At 45.0% G+C, this 20,718-nt stretch overlaps 1 protein-coding gene across 7 annotated transcripts in view; it reads left to right on the top strand.

The window, feature by feature from the left end:
- Positions 1-20,718, top strand: part of LOC119177035 (serine/threonine-protein phosphatase 4 regulatory subunit 1) — a 148,846-nt gene that overhangs the window by 63,406 nt on the left and 64,722 nt on the right. For 5 of the 7 annotated variants that reach the window (XR_012887053.1, XM_075878006.1, XM_075878005.1 and 2 more), the window contains 2 exons: positions 3,753-3,818; positions 5,456-5,611. Coding sequence is in view for 6 of the 7 variants with exons in the window: in XM_075878006.1 (XP_075734121.1) it covers positions 3,753-3,818; positions 5,456-5,611 (222 nt within the window). In the remaining variant the exon portion in view is untranslated. The remainder of the gene's footprint in view (positions 1-3,752; positions 3,819-5,455; positions 5,612-20,718) is intronic. The other 2 variants (XM_075878008.1, XM_075878007.1) reach the window with 2 other exon arrangements.

Below are 20,718 nucleotides of genomic sequence, written 5' to 3'. Positions count from 1 at the left end.
ATCATTTCATTTGGAATAACTAACCTCAGTAATTGCAGTTGCCACTGTTCATTTAGCACAAAATAAGACTTTTTACTTCATCCAAACACGTCTTTAGTATTCAAACAAAACAGTATCGGATGCAACAGCCACAAAGTAATACTTAACATATGTACAATCTCATAAAAGTGGACTCGAGCCTCTAAAATTTCAGTGACCATAACTTCAATGCTGACAATTGAGCGCAGTGCTCACAATTGAGCGAGCTGTTATGAAGTGAATATGAAAACTGCGAGACGAAAACAGCTATGGAAGGCTGAAAAATGCGAACACAACTACTTGCGTTCCTGCGCTTTTGTATGTTTTCGTCTCTTTCCTTCACGATGCTCTTATGATAATGCAACTAATTCAACCTTACATTCAACAGTAAACACATAATCGGAACAAATTGCATGGAAATGTTCTATTTATTCTCAATTAGGGATATTTTTCTGGGAGAATATCCGAGTGAGTGCATATTAGTTGGCTACACATACACGTGCACACACACAAAATGTGCTCCGGTCCTCGCCCGACAAGCATATGTTTACGTTCACACCGCCAGTCGCTGACTGCGAACAATGTTGCATCCAGGAGTCGTGCCACCACCTTCCTGTTATCTCTAATCTTTAGTTTTTTTTTTTTCTAAGTGCCGACTTGTCTAGTTTTTCTAATGCTGCGCCTTTGGTGCCTTCGTCATTAGTTTCGGTTATTTCGGAACACTGTCCAACGCCATGTGGTACTGATGTTTGTTTTCGTAAAAATGCTCGCGCATTCCTTCTATTGAGGAAGTTTGGCTATCTGTGGTCATTTGCGGAACCGCACACAGACTCAACTCATCTCGGCAAAACATGCGGAGGCAAAAAAATGCCGAACAGCAGCTGGTGGACGACAAGAGGTTATATTTGAAACAAATAGATGGCACTTGACACACACGTTGAGAGCCTCTCTCCGAAAGAAAGTGAGGAGGGTCGTTTTGGTAAGAGCTGCAGTGGGAAAACAAATGGCATGAACGCTCGGTTATACTTGACTCTGTTCACTCAGGTTATTTGTCAATATTTTTTGTTCTGACTCCAGCTTGTGCGCCCAATTTTGGTCTTCTTTGTCTATCGACTATAAAACCATCCGTTCGGTCTTTTCATGTTAGCCTCTCTGCTGGCACTGGCGAATCCTGATGGCACTTCAACGCGCTTGTCTTCTGGCAGTTTCCATTATGCAGTTCTGTCATCCATTACTGCTTCTTTGTTCTACTATCAGGGTTCCTAGCGGTCCTTGAAACACTTGAAAACCCTTGAATTTCGAAATGCAATTTTCATGGCCTTAAAAACCCTTAAATTTGTTTGAGGGCCTTAAAAGTCTTTGAATTTTGTCAATCGAAGCCATCATTTTGTGGATTTTTTTTGCTTGCCTGGCAATGATGTGCTATCAAGCCAACAAACCATACAATCCAATCCGTTTCTCTAGCCAAAGTGCACTGTTGTAGTACAGCATACTCTTTTAGTGCACTGTAGTTGTGGTAGCGCTTGCGTGATTACAGCAGCAATGGAGCCAAGCCTGGCTTTTTTGTGGAGACTGGAAGTGTGCGTGGATATCCGCAGTCCCATCGCTCATAGAGGAACTATGCCGGGCAAGTGCAAATTCCAGCCGTCTTGGTCATGCATTGCTGCTTATAGGGAGTGCATCGCACCATACACGTTAAACCCTCATCAGGCAAAGTCTTCCTATGTGGGAAGAGCTTCGTCGCGTCATCAATGGGGGAAGTCTGCTCTGGGCAAGTCGCATGGAAGAGTACAAAACACATTGCACACAAAGGCAATGGTAACTTGAGCACGTTCATGGTGCGAACAATAGAAATAAAATAAAGTACAAATTTTATGCTCTATAAAGTGATAATGTCATTTTCTACAGTTTCAAATGTTAGTTTAGGTCCCTAAAAAGTATTTGTTAGGTCCTTAAAAGTCCTTGAAAACCCTTGAATTTTGTTTCACTCGGGTGCTATGAACCCGGACAATCTATTGTCGACAAATTAGCACCCGTGCTCGGTCCAATGAAGGCATGTGTACTCAACTGCCCCACAACAGCCGTGGTTTTGCGATGTGTAAACATGAAAACGTCATCACTTGACCCGGCCATATACAAAAAAACTGGGGAAGTGAATGTCACACATAAATAAATATAGCTCGAGTTTAACCCTGCAATTTCATGATCTTGTTTCCGGAGTCGAGGCTGATTGCCAGCGTTATTGCTTGATATATAAGCCACTCCACACCAGTGGAGTGGCATATATATATATATATATATATATATATATATATATATATATATATATATATATATATATTGTCCTGCCTAGTACGAACTATCAAGAAATTTGAATGCCGCTTCTAGTGATGTATACTTTTGCAACGTCTTCAATAATATTGTGTACCAGATAACATGAAAAAGACTCAAATTGTTTTTTTTTTCATACACTTTCAGCATTTAAAAACTATGATAGTCTATTGTGAAGTCTCCAAAAAAATAGTTGGCTGAGAAAACGTGAAGATGCTGAATAAGCGTCACTGCAATTGAAATACGTTAATTTAAGAAAAGGGTGCATTGCATCTTCATAAATGAAACAACCACGTCCTTAGAATCAAAGTTCACAATTGCTGCTTGAGGGACCCCTCCCACCTACCTTGATTCATTTAATTCTTTGGATTTCTGCGTTGCCATAATTTGCAGTACAAGTTTGGATAATTTAAAGCGGTGGTCAGCACCAGTGCGGTTATTTAGAAAATTTCGGTTGCCATGTGCAGATTCCTGATCCCGATTTCACCACGAATCCATGGAAACTGTGGTCCTTAGGAGCCACAAGGCAATGCAGTGTAGCAATGCTAATGAGAGAGATGAAGCACCCTAGCGACTTCTTTCAGAGCGGGGCGGGGCGGGGGGGGGGGGGGGGGGGTAAATTTTAAGGATCATTTTTGGAAAAGGTGTTTCACTGCAATGCAGTGGTGACACACGGGGACCACGTTGCATGCTTTTCCTAATGTCAGCGCATGATTTACTCATTTTTTTTTTGAAATATAATGAAATTAATAAAGGTCAGTCTGATGCCATTCACGATGTATGCGGACTTCTGTTTGGGGGTTGTTCCAGCAATTTGCACACTTTCCTTTCTGGAATGCCTATGTCGAAAACTCTGTTAAAAAACTTCAATGATTATATTTTAAAACCAAAACACATAACAAATTCCATCACACTGGCCATTAATAAATTCATTTTACCAAAAAGAATGAGCAAATGGTCGCATCATGCGCTGACACTGCGAGAAGCAGGTAGGTGACATCATGTCCACGTGTCAACACTGTGTTGCAATGAAGGATGTTTTTCCGCAGGCGTACATTTTAGTTGATCATAAGACCTTTTGGACCCTGGACCCTGGTATTGGACCCTGGTATTGCGAGAAAACAACCCTTGGAGCTGCGAACTTGGCAGCACAGCAAACGACCGCCTCATGATTATTTCGATAATTCAAAGTTCCTTGCATTGCACCTTTTGTATATTTTGTTCATTCGAAAACCCGCTTAATTGGAAGATTTTTCAGTCTTGGTGACTTCGAATTAACCAGGTTTTAAAGCGTTGGCTACACATTTTTACATTAAAACAGGCATTCAGCTTAAGATTTATTGAAGTGTGTTGTATGTTCTGCTGCACTTCGGCTATCACTGAATGCATTTATTTCCTTTCAGGTGTGTGCTGCCAACTTTGGAGATTTCTGCAGCATTGTGGGGCAGGAATGTACAGAAGACAATCTTGTGAGTGGAAAGTTTCTATTTAAAGCTGATCTGAATAATTGAGTTAGCTCTATAATGTATTTTCTAGTTGCATATCCCACATACTTCTTGTACTATTTTGTCATTTATGAAACTGAACACGGGAGCGCACGGCCACTGCTTGGCGGAGGCCGCCTACAGTGCCATCAACTGACAGCGAAAGAAAATACATTTGCTGTCGGCCTCATCTATCTGCGAACAAAATAACCAGCCACAATCGGTATACAAGTTCTGCTAAATTACGCTCCCGCTACCATAGAACAACTGGTGATGCCTCCAGCGCGTCGTCTGCTGCGAATTCAGCGTGTTGCGCGAGCCCAGTATACTCTTAAAAGAACTCCCCGGGAACATCATTGTCACTTCCGCCATCTTTCAGTGGCTGAAATTTCCTTTGTTGCCGGGGTTACCGATAACGTGTTCAGTGTCCGCTCGCATCTCTTTCCGCTGCGCACTCTCTTCATCAGTGAGAGTTGGAGCTGAAATCCTCTGTTAGATACTCGAAGCACGAACATCTGTGGTTATAAATGACATGCTGTTGATCGCAGCACGGTCACTGTTGCACGTGGGGGTGTCAACACCGCACGTGAAGGCCGTGACCAGCGCAACCATACGCACTGTAGCAGTCACACATGGGGGAGCTTTCCCCATCTCCCGCGGGCACCGGCTCTTCGTGCTTGGCGAGGTCAGCGAAGTTCGCTCCTGGGTCCCATTTTCTCCCGAAATTTTATGGCATTCACCATTTTCCGTATGCGTCGACTGTTCCGTACTTGTTCGTCTGGGGCGCATCGCAAAACACGCGCGTTGTGCTGCAGCAATCAACACAAGAATGAACAAAGCGCTTGGCTCGCTGCTGCGCAAATGCGCACGAAAGCCATTCAAATCATGAACAACCAATGGAGTGGCACCATGTGCCGCCACATGACTATTGCCATCAATCGCGATGCCACTTTTGCCTTTTTTTCGCTTGCTTCTCCTGGTTTAATTTTTCGTTGGAGAAATACGGCCCTGCGGCTATCTTCAGCTCTCATCACTCCTCTCTACGATGGCACTAAGATGGCGGCGCTCGGCCGAGCGGGAGCTGCGTAATTCACGGCACGGCGGGGACCGTTCAAGGTTTGATTTTCTCGCGGTTTTCGATGGCTACATGCTGATAAAGTGCTGTTTTCTCAATTACTACAGCGTACATCATGATATTTCATTACGAGGTAAAAAAAGGTGTGAGGATTGAGGAAAAAACATAAAACAAAATTGAAAATTTGACCAAATTCATTCACATTGCCGCGTCCCCCCTTAAAGGGGCCCTGAAACACTTTTCTGAGTTACCATGGAATTACTTCACTTAAAAAGCCTCACTAATTCAACGCTGCAAAAATTCTAAAAATCGTTCAGTATGAGCGGAGTCAGTTTTGTCGCACGCTGCAAAGGCTGATAGATGGGTCGTCTACGGGATTTGTCGAGGGAAGACAAAGCAATGTCTGAGTAAATACGGTATTTCACGTTTTGTGATAACGAATTTTCTTGTGTGACAGGAAATCTTTATGACTGAGCTTTTACTCTATAGAGCTCGTAGTGCTTATTCTAAGCTTGTGTGACGGTTTTTTACCCGCACTTGTGGGTAGGATGTCTTTCAGATGCTGTGTGAAGACTGCGTCTGGGGGGTCCGCAAGGCTTGTGCAGAGGTTTTCATGCCAGTCTCGTGCGTTTGCTCTCTGACCACACGTCGCAGTAGCCTGGCACCACTCTTTCTTAGCTTGCTGGATGACCAGTCACGATGGGTCAGTCTTTGTTTTGTTCAAGCAATTCGTTTGCAACAGTGCACTGCACTGTTCTGAACATGGAGTGTAGTATTCTTATTACGCAAATTTAGCATTTATTGGGCCATGATGTTTGATCATAGTGTTTGGCAGCTTAACACGGTGTGGAAAGACGTACTGGATATGGAAATGGTATTTTGTACGAGTTGTAACATAAAAGTCATTACTTTTTTTGTAAATATAATGCTTTTGGCAGATTCGTGGTAAAGATAAATTGGAACTCTCCACTTCTTTTACGCTGGATCATGCAAGTGGGAAATGTAAAGTGTTACCGCTTATGTTGTGCAAATTTATTTCAGTAGTACACTAAAACCTCAATATAACAAACTTGCATCTTGCATGAAAATAAGTTTATTTCTGAAAATTTGCTATAATGGTTTATTTTTAAAACTAAATCAATTGCGAGACTATTTCTATTTATTTCGTTATAACCAATATTTCGTTATATCAAGGTTGGAGTGTACTGTAAGTTACGACCCATAGTAGGCAGAAGCATCCTGTTCTACGATTTGTTGCGATTCTAAAACGGTCCAAAACCTTTTGGGAAACTATCACAGACACCTGAATTGCAGGTGTTGTTTGACAGTCTTGCATAAGTAGGCACTTTTGAGATAACATTAGTGGCAAAAGTTTTGAGGAATTTAATTTGGTTTTAATGTAAGTGGGATGGTTCGTCTGAGTTGAAACACCTTGCATCTTCGCCACTGGTATGACACGAATAGGGGTTTCCTCTGATGTTGAGCTAGTAAAGCTCAGTTTACAGGTTGCACACAATAGCATGACTGGCACCCAACATGGGTACCAGTCATGCTACGTGGTTCTGGCTGCTAAGACCACTGATTTTATAGGTACCACAGTAAGAGGGCTTTTTTGTGTTAGTGTTTTTTCATTAGGTGGCAGACTCCTGAACTTCTAGTGGGTGCTTAGCAATCAGTTGTGTTGTTTCATTAGAGACAGATTTTTTGTCAGCACAATGTACCTGGTGCATAACACTGATATGGTAGCACCAATGCTGTTGTAATCTTTACAGCAAATGGGCCCCCTATTCAAATAACCCACCCTCAGTGCTGCTACAGCTTGAGAGCATGTGACCTAATGACACTCCACTGTGGCCAGAATGGTCAGTTTATGTTTGCATTAAGGGGACTGTCAACTGTCCTTTATTGCTCTCCTGTTTTGTGTCGCAATAAAAAGCATACCATGTGAAGTGTCCAACCTTGCAGCAATTTCTCTAAAGATTGCGTAGAATTTTTTAAAACAGAATTTTTCTGTCCGCGTTATGCCCCCTTCCATGGCTGGGGGGGAGGGAGTGCCGACAACACTGGTGGGTGCCGGTGAAAATCTAAAACTGAAACCACGTGCGGTTTTTGCAGGCTTCATCAAGTTTGGTTATTGATAAAACAATTACCTCAGTGGTCAATTTAGGCATGCACACAATTTTTTGTTCTTCTCATGAGCGGTGGCGGACGCTGTGGTTGCGTTTGTCGTTCAAATAGCGCCAACGGGCACCCAGTTGAACGCCTGAGAAAAAAAAAAGCGAAAATTGGTCTCTGGCACGATACAAAGCTGCCTGACTTACGCTGACGTCGCGCAATGGCCGGCACTGCGCCGTCAAACGTCGTCGACTTTGCCCACCAAACGATCTCGCTCTCTCGGGACACCGGGACAGCGGACAGGTGGGGGTGTAGAGTCTGCTGTGCAGCGTCGGTGGACATCGTTGACGGCGAAGGTAGAGTTCGGTTGTGGAGTTCCAGGATGGGAAATGGATCCAGCACCTTCACCACTTGTTAATACGCCTTTAGCAGTGAGCCGGAGACTCTTAAGTCTTCGTGAAGTGTCTTAAGTGAATTGTTTGAAACAGTTAGCAATGCCATCTTGAATTAATAGCATTATCACCATTTTTTTTTTAATATGTAGAATGTCTTGTTAGTGCGCCTTTAGCAGTGAGCGGAAGACGCGTTTATTGGGGGAAACGCAGAGGTAAAGCCGACCAGCTGCCAAGCGGAGTGAGCGCGAGCAGCAACGTCACTCTTCCTTCTCTTCTTTCACTGGTGCTCCTGTCTGTGCCATATATCAATGCTAAACTGCGACGATTTCTTTCTGGCATGAAAGCATGCTTGTTGCCACCCTAGTGAACGATCTTTTCATTGGTGCCACAGTCGGAAAACTTTTTCCTTGCGGTAGACAGTCCCTTTAAATAAATCACGAATTTGAGCATTTGCAATTGAATTATGTTATCAGACAGACAAGAGGGCAACAGCTGTACTGGTTGCGCCAATTTGATACAATTCCAAATTTTTGTGCCGAGCTGCTCCAAAACCGAAATATTTGGTCGAATTGCACCACGCTTTGCCAAAATGCCCGATCAGCCTCAAAATTTTCTGTTGCACTTATTTCAGCGAGAAATGCAGGCCGCGTTGAGCACCTGTAGTTTGTGCCATCAATTGAGCTGTCCAGGCATGCAAACTCTAACCCTGAGCTACGGTGTAGTCGGGGGTGGAAGGGCTGTGCCAATTTGCGCTATTCTGCGTCTAAATGGCTATTTGTGTGTGCAGCGCCAAATTCAGTCGAGTTTTATCATCGACTGAGCGACACGCATGGTCTTCACAAAGAACGCAATTGCGTCCATATCAAATTAGTTCAGTCATGCTGTATTTCGGTTCATGCATGAATCCTGCGCCACATGAACAAGATGCACGAACCTTGTCAGGGGGGCATTTTTGTGTATATGCGACTCTTATGGGTTGCAAAGAGTATGAAGGTCGATGGCAGGTACGGCGGGCTTCGTTACGGTGGCTCCTCACCTTAGTCCATATAGCCAATCTTCACCAGTGAGGAGACGTGTTCTTAAAGACCGAACGAAGGTTTCATTTACATCATGGCAGAGAAAATACTGTGGAAATGTTCAGCTTTTGTGTTCAAGCGTCTTCGGCTTTTATAGCCCGCCGTTTCACGTACCCGGCAGTTCGAAGAAGGCAGTGACTACTGTTGTTGGGAATCGGGTGCCGTCATAGCTCGGCATACTCACTCATGAGTACACTCACTCACACTCATTCATACTCATTTGAATGTGGTGAGTGTGAGTATGAGTGAGTACTGATGAGTATGAGTAGGAGTGAGTAGAACGTGAGTGAGTACTGATGAGTATGAGTAGGAGTGAGTAGAACGTGAGTGAGTACTTTCAGTGTGAGTAGGAGTGAGTAGAACGTGAGTGAGTACTTTCAGTGTGAGTAGAAGTGAGTATGCACGTGAGTGGGTGCTCATGAGTGTGAGTAGGAGTGAGTATGAACATGAATGAGTATTCTGAGTGTGAATAGGAGTGAGTATGAACGTGTGTGACTACTCTGAGCGTGAGTAAATTGAATATGAACGTGAGTATTGTGAGTAAGAGTGAGTATGAACGTGAGTGAGCACTTTGAGTGTGAGTATGAGTGAGTATGAACGTGAGTACTCATGAGTGTGAGTGGATGTGAATTTGAACGTGAGTACTCATCAGTGCGAGTGTGAGTACTCGTGAGTATGAACGAGAGTATTCTTCCGTGCGAGTAGGAGTGAGTGTGAACGTGAGTGAGTACTCTTCATGAGTGAGTACTCTTCATGAGTGAGTACTCTTCATGAGTGTGATTCACGAGTGTGATTAGGAGTGACAGCTCATGAATGTGAGTAGGAGTAAGTACGAATGTGGGTGAATACTCTCGACTGTGAGTTGACTGCGAAGGTGAGCGAGTTGCTGTGAGTGTGAGTAGCAACGAGTAGGAACATGAGTGAGTTACTATGAGTGTGATGTTGTAGGCCAGTGTGCTCAGATTTGGGTGGACGTTAAAGAACCCCAGGTGGTCGAAATTTCCGGAGTCCTCCACTACGCAGTCACCCATAGTCATATGGTGGTTTTGGGGCGTTAAACGTGAGTAATTATTATTAAAGTCGAAGATCACTACGCATTCTCTAGATGCGCTTTCAGTTAGCCAGAGCCAAGCCAGAGCCAAGGGTAGGCATGATGTAAAAGTGTATATGAACGATCAGCGTATTTGTAAAAGAGAAACCGAGGGGAAGTTAGTGTATAAACAAGTGCGGCAGACATTGAAGGGAGAAACAAGTTATCTGTGCGCGTTGGCCTTATGATACACCCACACGAAAGTGGTGAATACTCTCGGTACAGCCTGAATTTTATCCCATGAGCAGTTTAGCACCAGACAGAGGATTGCGACAAAGAGATTCCATACCTGCGCACAGGCGAACAAAAGTTCTCACCCCATTCATGCTTTGGAGGTGCGCTTGACAAGCGTGAGTACTGCGGTCCAGTGTTGCGTAATCGATGCAAAGGCACAAGCTGCCCAAACAGTGCCCTGTTCCAACTGATAAAAGCAGATCTTGGGGGTCTTGCTCCAGTTTAAGCATATCTTAGTTTTCTCCATATTCACGACCACTCCAAACATGCAGTGACACATTCAAGCCTAAATGATATTAATGCATCACCATTCGTTTGAACATGCTGATCATGCAAATACTATGGGTAGCGATAGAACTGCCCCTACGGGAGGGAACCAGCAGGGTGAGCTATTGCACGAGATTTGTCATCAAGCTACCAACCCTAGACCTTGGTAACGTGTTTTGCGTGCTTATGCAAACTCGAACTGTAGACCCGGACGCGGATTCGCGATATTCTTCCCCTTCCAAGGCGTATATATTTGTTCACAGGAAATAAACGCTCGAAAACATATAGCGCTAACAAACAACATAAGGCAGACGACAAAGCAATGCCCTCAATATGTTGACTCTCAATGTGTTTTCGAGTTCCATTTACCAACACGCCCAAAAAATGGCAATGCTTAAATTTTTTTTGCAGTTTTTGTTTCATCGCTTTGAACGCCCCGTCAATGAATTTAAGAATGAACGCCCTGTCAGGTTGACGGGGCGTTCATTCTTAACTCAATAAAACTGTCAATATGCCTTTTCGACGGTAAGGAATTACTGGAATGGAATTGAACAGCCTGGCCATTCCCGCAGTGGGAACGGGCAGTTTTTAGTTCCGAGGAATTGAAAGCAATGAAATCGCGGCAAGTTCTGATTCCCCGGAACGGAATTGGAGTGGAATGGAGGCACCCATTCCGTATACTGGCGTGTGGAATACGACAAAGATCACGCGGCTGGTGGCATGCTTTTGGTTCGTCGTTCGTCACGGTACGCTGTGCCTGTGTGTCCTATTACAAGACGTATACCTATTGCAAGAACGTGTGCCTATTACAAGACGGGGTTCCGGCCTTGTTCGTTAAAATGTATGTTTCGAGATAAATTATTGAGCGGGATTGCGAGCTTGGATGTTGTATGTGCAGCGTAACTAATTCTTTCACGAGACGGTGGCGTGCATTTGTTGCTGAAAGCGTATATAAAACTTATGTTGAGGAAGCTGTTCCTATAGCAGCAGGAAAACAGGCTTAACGCGAAGTGTATGCCTGTGTTCGTTTTTGCGCATTTCAGCAGCGGAACATTTTCTGTGGATACTGAACTATAGATGACGAACAAAAATAATTTATGAAGGCATATTTCTAGCCTCAGAGGCTGTGGAATCGCTGGGAAATTGGAAACAAAGCTCGAATCGGCGGAAACTATCCTTGTAAGAAATCTATATACACCATGTAATTATTGACCTGCTTTCGAACCAGTTCTGAAGATTGTATGAACCCTTATCTGAAAGGTCGTGTTACTACTGCTTATAGAGTCTGAATGCTTGCCAGTAACTGCTGAGTGTGTTAAATGACACACCCTAAGTAGCAAGTGGTTCTACATATATTTCAAGCTATTCAACTGACTCATGCGCTAGCTTTGCGCAAGTACTGTTAAAAATATTGAAATATTCATTGTGAGCAAGTCCGATAACAATTTCCGTCCTGCCTATAGTTACTGCAAAAAGACCGACATAGAGAGAAAGAGCTCGATTTCGGCATTATTTTAACAAAACACATCCAAATAACTCACCGAGCTATTCGACAGAGGAAAATGCGAAGTGCGAAAAGATTTTGTGCGATTTTATATTACGCAGTCAAGGTATGTCTCGCTTGTATACACGTGCGTCAGCATAGCCAACTATAATGTGCGACTGCGATGTGCGTGTCAAATGCTGCGAAAGACATGGCAGAAATCTGCATGAAGTTTCCATATTTATTTATGGTCATTATGGATAAATGATGACGTGGTGATCGCTGGAGGCGTTAGACTTATGACTTGAACTGTTGTCTTTCCTACTCATTGAAAGCAGCCATGAAGAATGAAGTGTGTAGAACAGGACGTAACAATTTGGCGAGGAAACGAAACTGTAGCAATAGTTTTAAAAATATTTCACTATAACAACTTTACTTACGACACATTAAAAAGACAAAACAAAACAGGCATTGCAAGCAACTATGTATTGTCATGAGGCATGACTCATATACCGGGTGACACAACCTGATAATTGTAGTTTTGGAACATGCCAACCGGTAACAAATTTGCAGGACACGTTGATGTGGGCTTGTTTCGAATAACAGAGGCTTGTTGAGGCTCCTTGCCAACCGTTTTTCTTCCTCCGCCGTGTTTCCCAACCAAGGAAAGTGTACTGCCTGGTTGACAGGGCAAACGGCCCTTTGTGGCTTTCCCCGTGCGAGTTACCAGACGGCAGACCATGGCGTACACTATGCAGACTTACTCCAACCTTAAAACAGCTCCCCTATTTAAAGTGAATTTATCTGTTTTAGCAATATATGCCTTTCCTTCCGCCATTCTGCCACCCCCTCCCCCGTCAGGCTTTAGAGCCTTTGGGATATCATCACTTTATGTACGCTATAGAATCACTGTGCATACCATGCAAAGTTCCACGTTCACTCACTCTATTCCATTACTAAGCAGAAAGTCACCACAGATGCAGACAAACCCCCAAAACATCAACCACAAACGAGGGTAAAAACGTGTATGGTGGCAGCCCCGGCACCACGCACGGCCATTATTGCATAATTGCATAATCAAAGTTCTTTACTTTCCCTGCTAGGCATGTTCATTTTATTCAATTTCCCACATACTTACTATGCCCTACTAAATCTTCACCAGGAGCTATATCACCTATAATAATAAAATCATTATATTTATTTAGTACGTCGATGTGTTCTCCACGCGGTCCATATTTTTTCCACGTTTGCGCGAGTGAACGCATGCTGCACCATTATTATTGATGCAAAATTTTTAAAGGTTAGACGAAACCGCATCTAAAGGCAGCTTATTATGCCTTCAACAGTGCAGACACGATGTGCAATAAGTGCCCAATCACCCTTGATAATTTATTCTATCATTCACATCCACCTTTAACGAGATCACTAGCCACTACCAGATGAGCCGCAGGGCTTTCCCCTTGCCACATCTCACGAGGTCCCAGGCCGTGACTCTTGGGCTTCAGACAGAGTTCTATCCTACACTCTCCGCCTTCAGTAGGTACTCAGAGGTCTCCCATCTGTGTCCCGACTGTGGGGCGGTTAGCGACTTTAAGCACATGCTCTGGGCGTGCCCCTCTTTGCAGCACCACACAATCCACGGCTTGACGGAGGAAGCCTTCTCTGCTTTCCTCACGAGCCACAACTGGTTTGACCAACTCCAGGCTGTCCAGAAGGCCCACGATGCGGCAGTGAGGCTTGGCCTCCCTGTCCCAACGTGGGAGCGGCCCGCAGTCTTGCCCCTATAAAAACGGGGTGAAGATTCTTCCGGACCCGAATAAAGTTACCTACCTATCTATCTATCCACATAACGTGGGCTAGTACAAAAACACATAACAAACTCGTTAATTATTTTCATTTGGCTGTCCGCGATAACCCTGCATACGCACACTGCCAATGAACGTTAACCGCGTCCGCAGATCCATAAATAAGGCCCCCTGCATAAATAAGGCCACCCCAGCCGCCCGGGCGGCCGGGGTGGCCCCGGTGAGGCCCCGGTGCCCGCCTGTCCTGCTAGTCGGTCAGAACGGGCTAGGGGCTGTGGAACGAACGAAGCGGCCGAGCCAGATGGCATGGCAACGTCTTGGGTTCTGGCGGGTAATCATAGCGGCGGCGGTGTAGTATACTGAAGCTGCCGAGAGCGTCTCTATTTCGCGCGCATGCGTCGTAGCCTACGAAAGCGCATTTTGAATGCTTTTAACACATCGCTGAGATTCTAAACGATGTCTCAGTCTCCTACGCGTCATGGCACACAAATTAATGTGTAGGTGCTTCGTAATTACGCTGAGTCATTGCCTGTTTGTGGAGCCTACCGACCCTTAAAGAAAGCTACAATTGTTCAGCTCGATTGTTTCTTGAGTAACCTGAGTACACGTAACGCTACCTCAATGTTAATATTCATCATCGGCCTGACAACGTCCACTGCAGGACAAAGGCCTCTCCCATGATCCGCCACTCAACTCGGTCCCGTGCTTGCTGCTGCCATTATGTACCTGCGAACTTTCTAATCGCATCTGCCCACCTAACTTACTGTCTCCCTCTAACCTGTTTGCTTTCTCTGGAAATCCGGTCAGTTATGCTTAATGACCAGCTGTTATCCTGCCTACGTGCTACATGCTGGGCCTATGTCCATTTTTTCTTCTTGCTTTCAACCACGATATCCTTAAACCCGGTTTGTTCCCTGATCCACTCTGCTCTCTTCTTGACTCTTAAGGTTACAACTGCTATTTTCTTTTCCATTGCTCTCTGCGTCGTCCTCAATTTAAGCTGAACCCTCTTTGTAAGCCTCCAGGTTTCTGCTCAGTAGGTAAGTACCGGCAAGATGCAGCTGTTAGTAAGTACCGGCAAGATGCAGCTGTTATATACCTTCGTCTTGAGGGGATAGTGACAATCTACCAGCTATGAACCGAGAATGCTTGCCGAATCTCCTCCACCCCACTCTTGTTCTTCTAGTTACTTCAGTCTCGTGGCTTGGCTCCGCAGGTACTACCTGTCCTAAGTAGACTTGTATACCTTTTCCAATTTCAAGTGCACTGCCACCTATCTCGAAGCGCTGTTTTCTTTCGAGGTTGTTGTTCATTACTTTCGTTTTCTGACGGTTATTTTGTATATTCCAAGAGAAGGAAAGCGGGAAAAGGGGAGACAAAGTTTGGTGGGCAGACGAGATTAGGAAGTGTGTGGGTATAAAGTGGCAACAGCAAGCAAAGGACAGAGTTGACTGGCGGAACAAGGGAGAGGCCTTTCTTTGTCCTGCTGTGAAGATAAGTATGTGAGTGTAAAAGTACGCGAGTTGAGTGCGCCTGAGTATGGGTAGGCGTAAGTATGAAGGTGAATTCTTATGTGAGTGCGGAGGTGAGTGAGGGCCTATGATCTTGAGCAGGCGTGAGTATGAAGGTGAGTAACTGAGTCTTAATTGAAGTGCACGAAAAATTGAAGTACAAAAAGGAGACACCTGGACACGGCGCGCTGTCTCGAGGTGTCTTCCTTTTGTGCTTCAAATTTTTGTTTTTGCGCACCCCAGTTAAAATGAATTACCAACTCGCCCAGCAGTCCGTGTTTTGAGTAGTTGTATGAATGTGAGCCATTACAATGAGTGTGAGTATGAACGTGAGTGACTGTGAATAGGCGTGAGTATGAACATGAGTGAGTACTCATCACTGTGAGTAGACGTGAGTATGAATGTGAGTGAGGGCCTATGAGTGCTAGCTGGCGTGAGTATGAACATGAGTGAGTACTCGCAAGTATGTAAATGTAAAAGTACGTGAGTGAGTGCGCCTGAGTATGGGAAGGCGTAAGTATAAAGGTGAGTAACTGTGAGTCTTAATTGAGGTGCACGATAAATTGAAGTACAAAAAGGAGACACCTAGACACTGCGCTGTCTCAAGGTGTCATCCTTTTGTACCTCAATTTTTCGCGCACCTCGGTTAAATATATTGCCAACTCGCCCAGCAGTCCGTGTTTCTCTAAGAGTGAGTAGACGTGAGTATGAATGTGAGTGAGGGCCTATGAGTGCTAGCTGGTGCGAGTATGAAAGCGAGTGAGTACTCACAAGTGTGAGTAGTCGTGAGTATGAAATGAGTGAGTACTCATCAGTGCGAGTATGAACGTGAGTGAGGGTCTAGAGTGAGTTGGCGTAAGTTTGAACGTGAGTGAGTAGAAGTATGGACGTGAGTACTCTGAATATGAGTATAAGTGAGTATAAACGTGAGTGAGTACTCATGAGTATGAGTAAGAGTATGAACGTGAATCAGTACGTTCAGTGTGAGTAGGAGTGAGTTTGAACGTGAATGAGTACTCATGAGTGTGAGTAGTAGTGAGTATGAACGTGAGTGAGTGCGAGTAGGAGTGAGTATGAACGTGAGTGAGTGCGAGTAGGAGTGAGTATGAACGTGAGTGAGTGCGAGTAGGAGTGAGTATGAACATGAGTGAGTAGGCATGAGTATGACCGTGAGTGAGGGCCTATGAGTGGGAGTAGACGTGAGTGCGAACGTGAGGGTGAAGGCTGAAAAAATTGTGGAGAGTATGAGTGAGTAGTCTCTCAATGTGCCGACCTATGGGTGTCGTTAAGTCTCGGGGGATCCACCCACTATGAAGGGTGCAGATATTGGACCACTCGGCTGATGAGGAACATAGGCAAAATGTCTACCGGTAGGTAGCACGAGCCCACCACACAATGACGCACTTGACCCATGTCTTGAAGACATCGAAGGATGAGGAGGTAGTCTGGTGGAGGGGGAAAGTTGAGCTCCTCCGGGGAGATGGTCGCTGACACGAACGTCGGCAGCGGTCTATGGCTGTGTTCAGCTACAGTGTTCCAGAAGTTTATCGAACACGGCAGCCCAGGTGCTCGATCCCCGAGAACTTCTGCTGCAACGCCTTCTTATGCTTCCAAACGGTCGGTTATTTGTCGCGACCTCTTGTAGGCGACAATGGCTGGGTGGAGAGTTCGACTTCATGAGAACTGCAACATTGATGCAGTCTTGCGCGCTGTTCGACCCTGCTCAACAAAAAGGTTCTTTGCGAAGCTTTAGTCGAGTTTATTGTAACCCGGCCACAGCGAACCGCCTGCTGGCTCATCTGCAGGGCAGTGTGGTGCGTTGTTCTTCCGGCTGGGTGCCGATATGGGGGTGAAAGCGTACTTACAGGCCAGATTATGCACAATGGCGTCTGCTATGATGAACTGCCAGGCGAAACGAAAGTGTTTAAGGGGGGACACTGTACTTGAGACGAAATGTCAGATATTTTCATGCATTTATAAAGAAGTTTTTGAGATTCCTAAAATTACCTATTGTTTGCCGGTATAATCTTGCCATTGTGTAAACTAAAGATACAGCTACATGTCACAACAAAATGAGTCTTGGCTGTTATGGAGGCAGAGATATCTTTTAGACAAGTTTGCAACTGCAGCAAAATTCGAATGAGAAATCATGCAAAAACACAAGTCCATTTTGGGCAGACAGTAGCATGGAAAAGCTGTTTATTTACTATGATTTGCAAATTCAGCTTTCTCAATAGGCACCAGGCATGTAGTCCTTCTGTTTTGAGTCGCCTAAATGGAGTTTTTTCAATGCCCGCTGCATGTTTTCTGAACAGGCACACTTGCGAGCTGATGCGGTCGCCTTGGGCTCGTCTGCCGACTAGGCCGCTTACAAGTTCGGTGACACCTATGTGCGACAAATGTGCATGCGTAATCCGTGATCCATCCCATAATAAAGCAATTTTCCGGCTTGTCCAGACGAGTTGTTGATGTCGCGGACCGAACTCGTGCACTTGCTCATCAATTTCAAGGCTCCAAGAGCAACGAGGTGTTAGTTTCCTTTTCACGCAAGATTGTCGCATTTTCGAGTGGAAGCCGCGGCGCAATATGTTCATCGTTGCAGACGCGTCGTTACAAGCACTCTACCTGTTGCCAGTAGCCTTCATTGCGTGGGCTCACGTCGACCCATCACGCCGTTCACGTCGGACGTGGGGAACACCGCGGCATCGCCGCGTTTAGCAATAAGACTACGCTTCCATTCCATCGCTTCCGTTCCATCGTTGCAAAGATTGCTATCTCTCGTAGCTTCACTTCTGCTTTTTTACTTGCCGTCCTGTAACTGTTGAAGCTCCAAAACACAGCCACTTTCAGCGACGTTGTCAACAACCGATGAGCTCGTGCGTGAGTTAGGCTTACACTGGTGACTTGGCGGCCACAGTTGAACGCCGCGAGTTTGCCATCCTTCCTGTCAGGAGTGATAGCGGGGCTTTTTCTGAAGTTCAAAGCGAACGAACAATCGCCACACCCGCTTCACAAATTGGTGCGGTGAGGAACTTCTTTACTGCGGCAGGTAGTCGACAGCACTACGACTAAGTGGCGCATGTCCTTGCGTGTCACAATTAAAAAGCAGACGCCAGAACCGCCACTTGGCCAGTGGGGTGCCTAAATTTTGTCACGTGCCCCAAGCAGCCAATATAATCGCGCGGTGGTGCTTTTTTGATGATGCGTTTTTGCTGGAAAACCAATGAGCAAGGCGAGCCACTGGTGACGGGAAATGGAAGATGAAGAACGACCCTTCCAAACGAGACCAAAATGACGACGATAGCTCGTGTGTAACGGCAACAGTTCGACGTGGAAAAGGCGCGACTTTAGCGTCTATTTGTGCTCCGATTCATTTTACAGGGGTGTTATAAATTGATTTTGCGCCAGAAATAGTGACGCGAGAAGCTTGAAACTTCTCGGGTAAGTGCAAAAATAGTTGCAGATTCTAAAAATGTTAACTTCAAAGAGTAGTTTTTTTTTTGCAATTTTCGGCCTTTTAAGACCCGTGTCCCCCCTTAACAGTGAAGCTGTTGGTCAAACTATAAAGACTGCAGTGGGGTCGCAAAAACTGTGTGCACCATCGCTGAGCAACCACCGAGCACTGCACATGCTCTGCGATGATGACTGTCAAACCATATAAACTGAAAAAACAAAATAGTTTCACTCGTGAAGGGATGAGTGCAACAAGTTTGCACAAGTTGCAACAAGTTTAACAAATTGCAACAAGTTTTAATGTTGTTAGTAATGCCGCATGTGCTCCTTTCTATTTTTGTTACCGCACCATTACGCGTGTAACGCCCACTTGCGCAAACTGCGCTGAAATGACTTCGAACCATCTAGATAATAGAACCTTCCGATGAGATTTTGTGCTTAACGTGTTTGTTCTGGAACTTACGTGGCCGCTAGCAATAACGTTGCAATATGCAGTGGCACATAAATGCCAACGCACTTCGCTGCTTGGAAGAATAAGCGATGGTTGACGCTCAATGTTCGCTGCTGTAGCGTGTATTGCCGCTCAATGTTCGCTGCTGTAGCGTGTAGCGTGTATTGGTTGACGCTCAATGTTCGCTGCTGTAGCGTGTATGAATGATTGGTTCAGTTCCAGAGGTCAGTGGTCAGCCAGCGGTATCGTTTTACTTCCTTGAGCATGCTGAGAGGTTTTGCATACTGTGATCAAAACGGCAATTTCACGTTTCATTAAAATTGCCTGTGTACAGGGTCTTTTTTTTTTTTTTTTTCAGTTATTCATAAGCTGTGTGATATTTCACGACAGCTCGTCTAAGACGAATCGGTTTTTGAAGCTGACCAAGTTTTTTGCCTGTAGATCAAAACAACATTAAGAGGAAGTGGCAGTGGCTATGGGCGCATTCTACAGGCATAATATATTAGCAAGGAATGTTGTGAGCTGAAGTTGGGGATGGCAGGCGTGTACAGCAGAAATTTTTTCAGAGGGGCACCACTTCATTAGAACTGGGGGTCGAGCAAAAAGGTGTGGGCGACCGTTATTTTGTGCGCTATACACCAAAAGGTGGCTTAGTGTGCCACCCGCTGGAAACCTGCGTGATCGGGTACACACATGAGGACGGGCGCCCGTGGAGAAAGATAGGGGTGGCGCAGATTGCAATAAAAATTACCATGGCGAAAAAAAATAAAGTTTAGCAAAGATTAGAGCGGCACATGTATGGTGTAAGAAAGGAGGTTTTGTCGAACACGCTGGCGGAATACTTGGAAGCAACTGGCCACGAATAGGCCGGAATAAGGTAAAAACAAAAAGAAAGGGAAAGGAACTAGACTTATGGGCTATATCTTGACCCTGACAATTCAGAGATCTATTTCAAGATGCACATAATCGAACTGTTTGCACATTCATTTTTCATTTTGAACGAAGCTCCCGTGCAGAAAATGGAGCGTTCTGCATTTATTTGAACATTCATGGTTGCGCTCATTTTTAATTCCATGGGCTCGAAAATAACAACCACAACATAGAGAGAGGTGACAGTGGCACTCCGCGACAGTGGCACTCCGCGACAGTGGCACTTCGCGACAGTGTCATCGCGTATGTAGCGCACTGGCACGTCGCCGGAAACGTTTACTGCAACTTTCTGCATTGTGTTGTCTGAAGAAGTTCGTACAGATGAAGTCTGAGCAATACAGCACTGTTCAAAAGTGAGAATGCCGCGAAGTCGCCATTAAAAACGATGCATCCAACCGCCAGCTTTCCTTCTCCAGAGCGAGGCGAGATCACGTGATCCAACCCTGCCCGTCACAGCGATTGCAGCGCTCGTGCCTCTAGTGAAGATACCTTTTGAGATACTTTTTGAGATACCTTTTGAGGTGCCTTTTGAGATACCTTTTGAAGATACCTTTTGTTATATTAGCTCATCTCTAGTCTTGAGTTGCTGTTCATGATGGATGTGGTGTTTGAATAACATTTTTATTATTGCAGCATTTTAAAATAGTTTTCATTCATCTATTCATCGCACCCCTTGTGTTTTTCCTTGAGTTGCTGCGATTTCAGCTTTGACTTTGTAAGGCTTAATATATATCAATTTGGGGTAAGTCTGGTCGCTTGATAAGGACTGCATGCTTAGTAAAAACCATTGCAATGTTTTGTGTTTGCCAGAACTAAAAATTTTAACAGTCGTGTGTGACTTGAGAAATCTGCTCCAAAACACACCACTACACGTGCTCAGAGCTGCTCCACAACTCTTTTTACTTCTCCAAAACGGCATTATTCCTGCCCCCAAAGCTGCTCCAAAAGACAGAAGCCCGCTTCCACCCCTGTGTAATATGCTCATTAAGTCAAGACACTC

Source organism: Rhipicephalus microplus, chromosome X (assembly GCF_043290135.1).
Source record: "Rhipicephalus microplus isolate Deutch F79 chromosome X, USDA_Rmic, whole genome shotgun sequence".
Lineage (NCBI taxonomy): Eukaryota > Metazoa > Arthropoda > Arachnida > Ixodida > Ixodidae > Rhipicephalus > Rhipicephalus microplus.
This window is presented reverse-complemented; position numbering and strand designations above follow the sequence as displayed.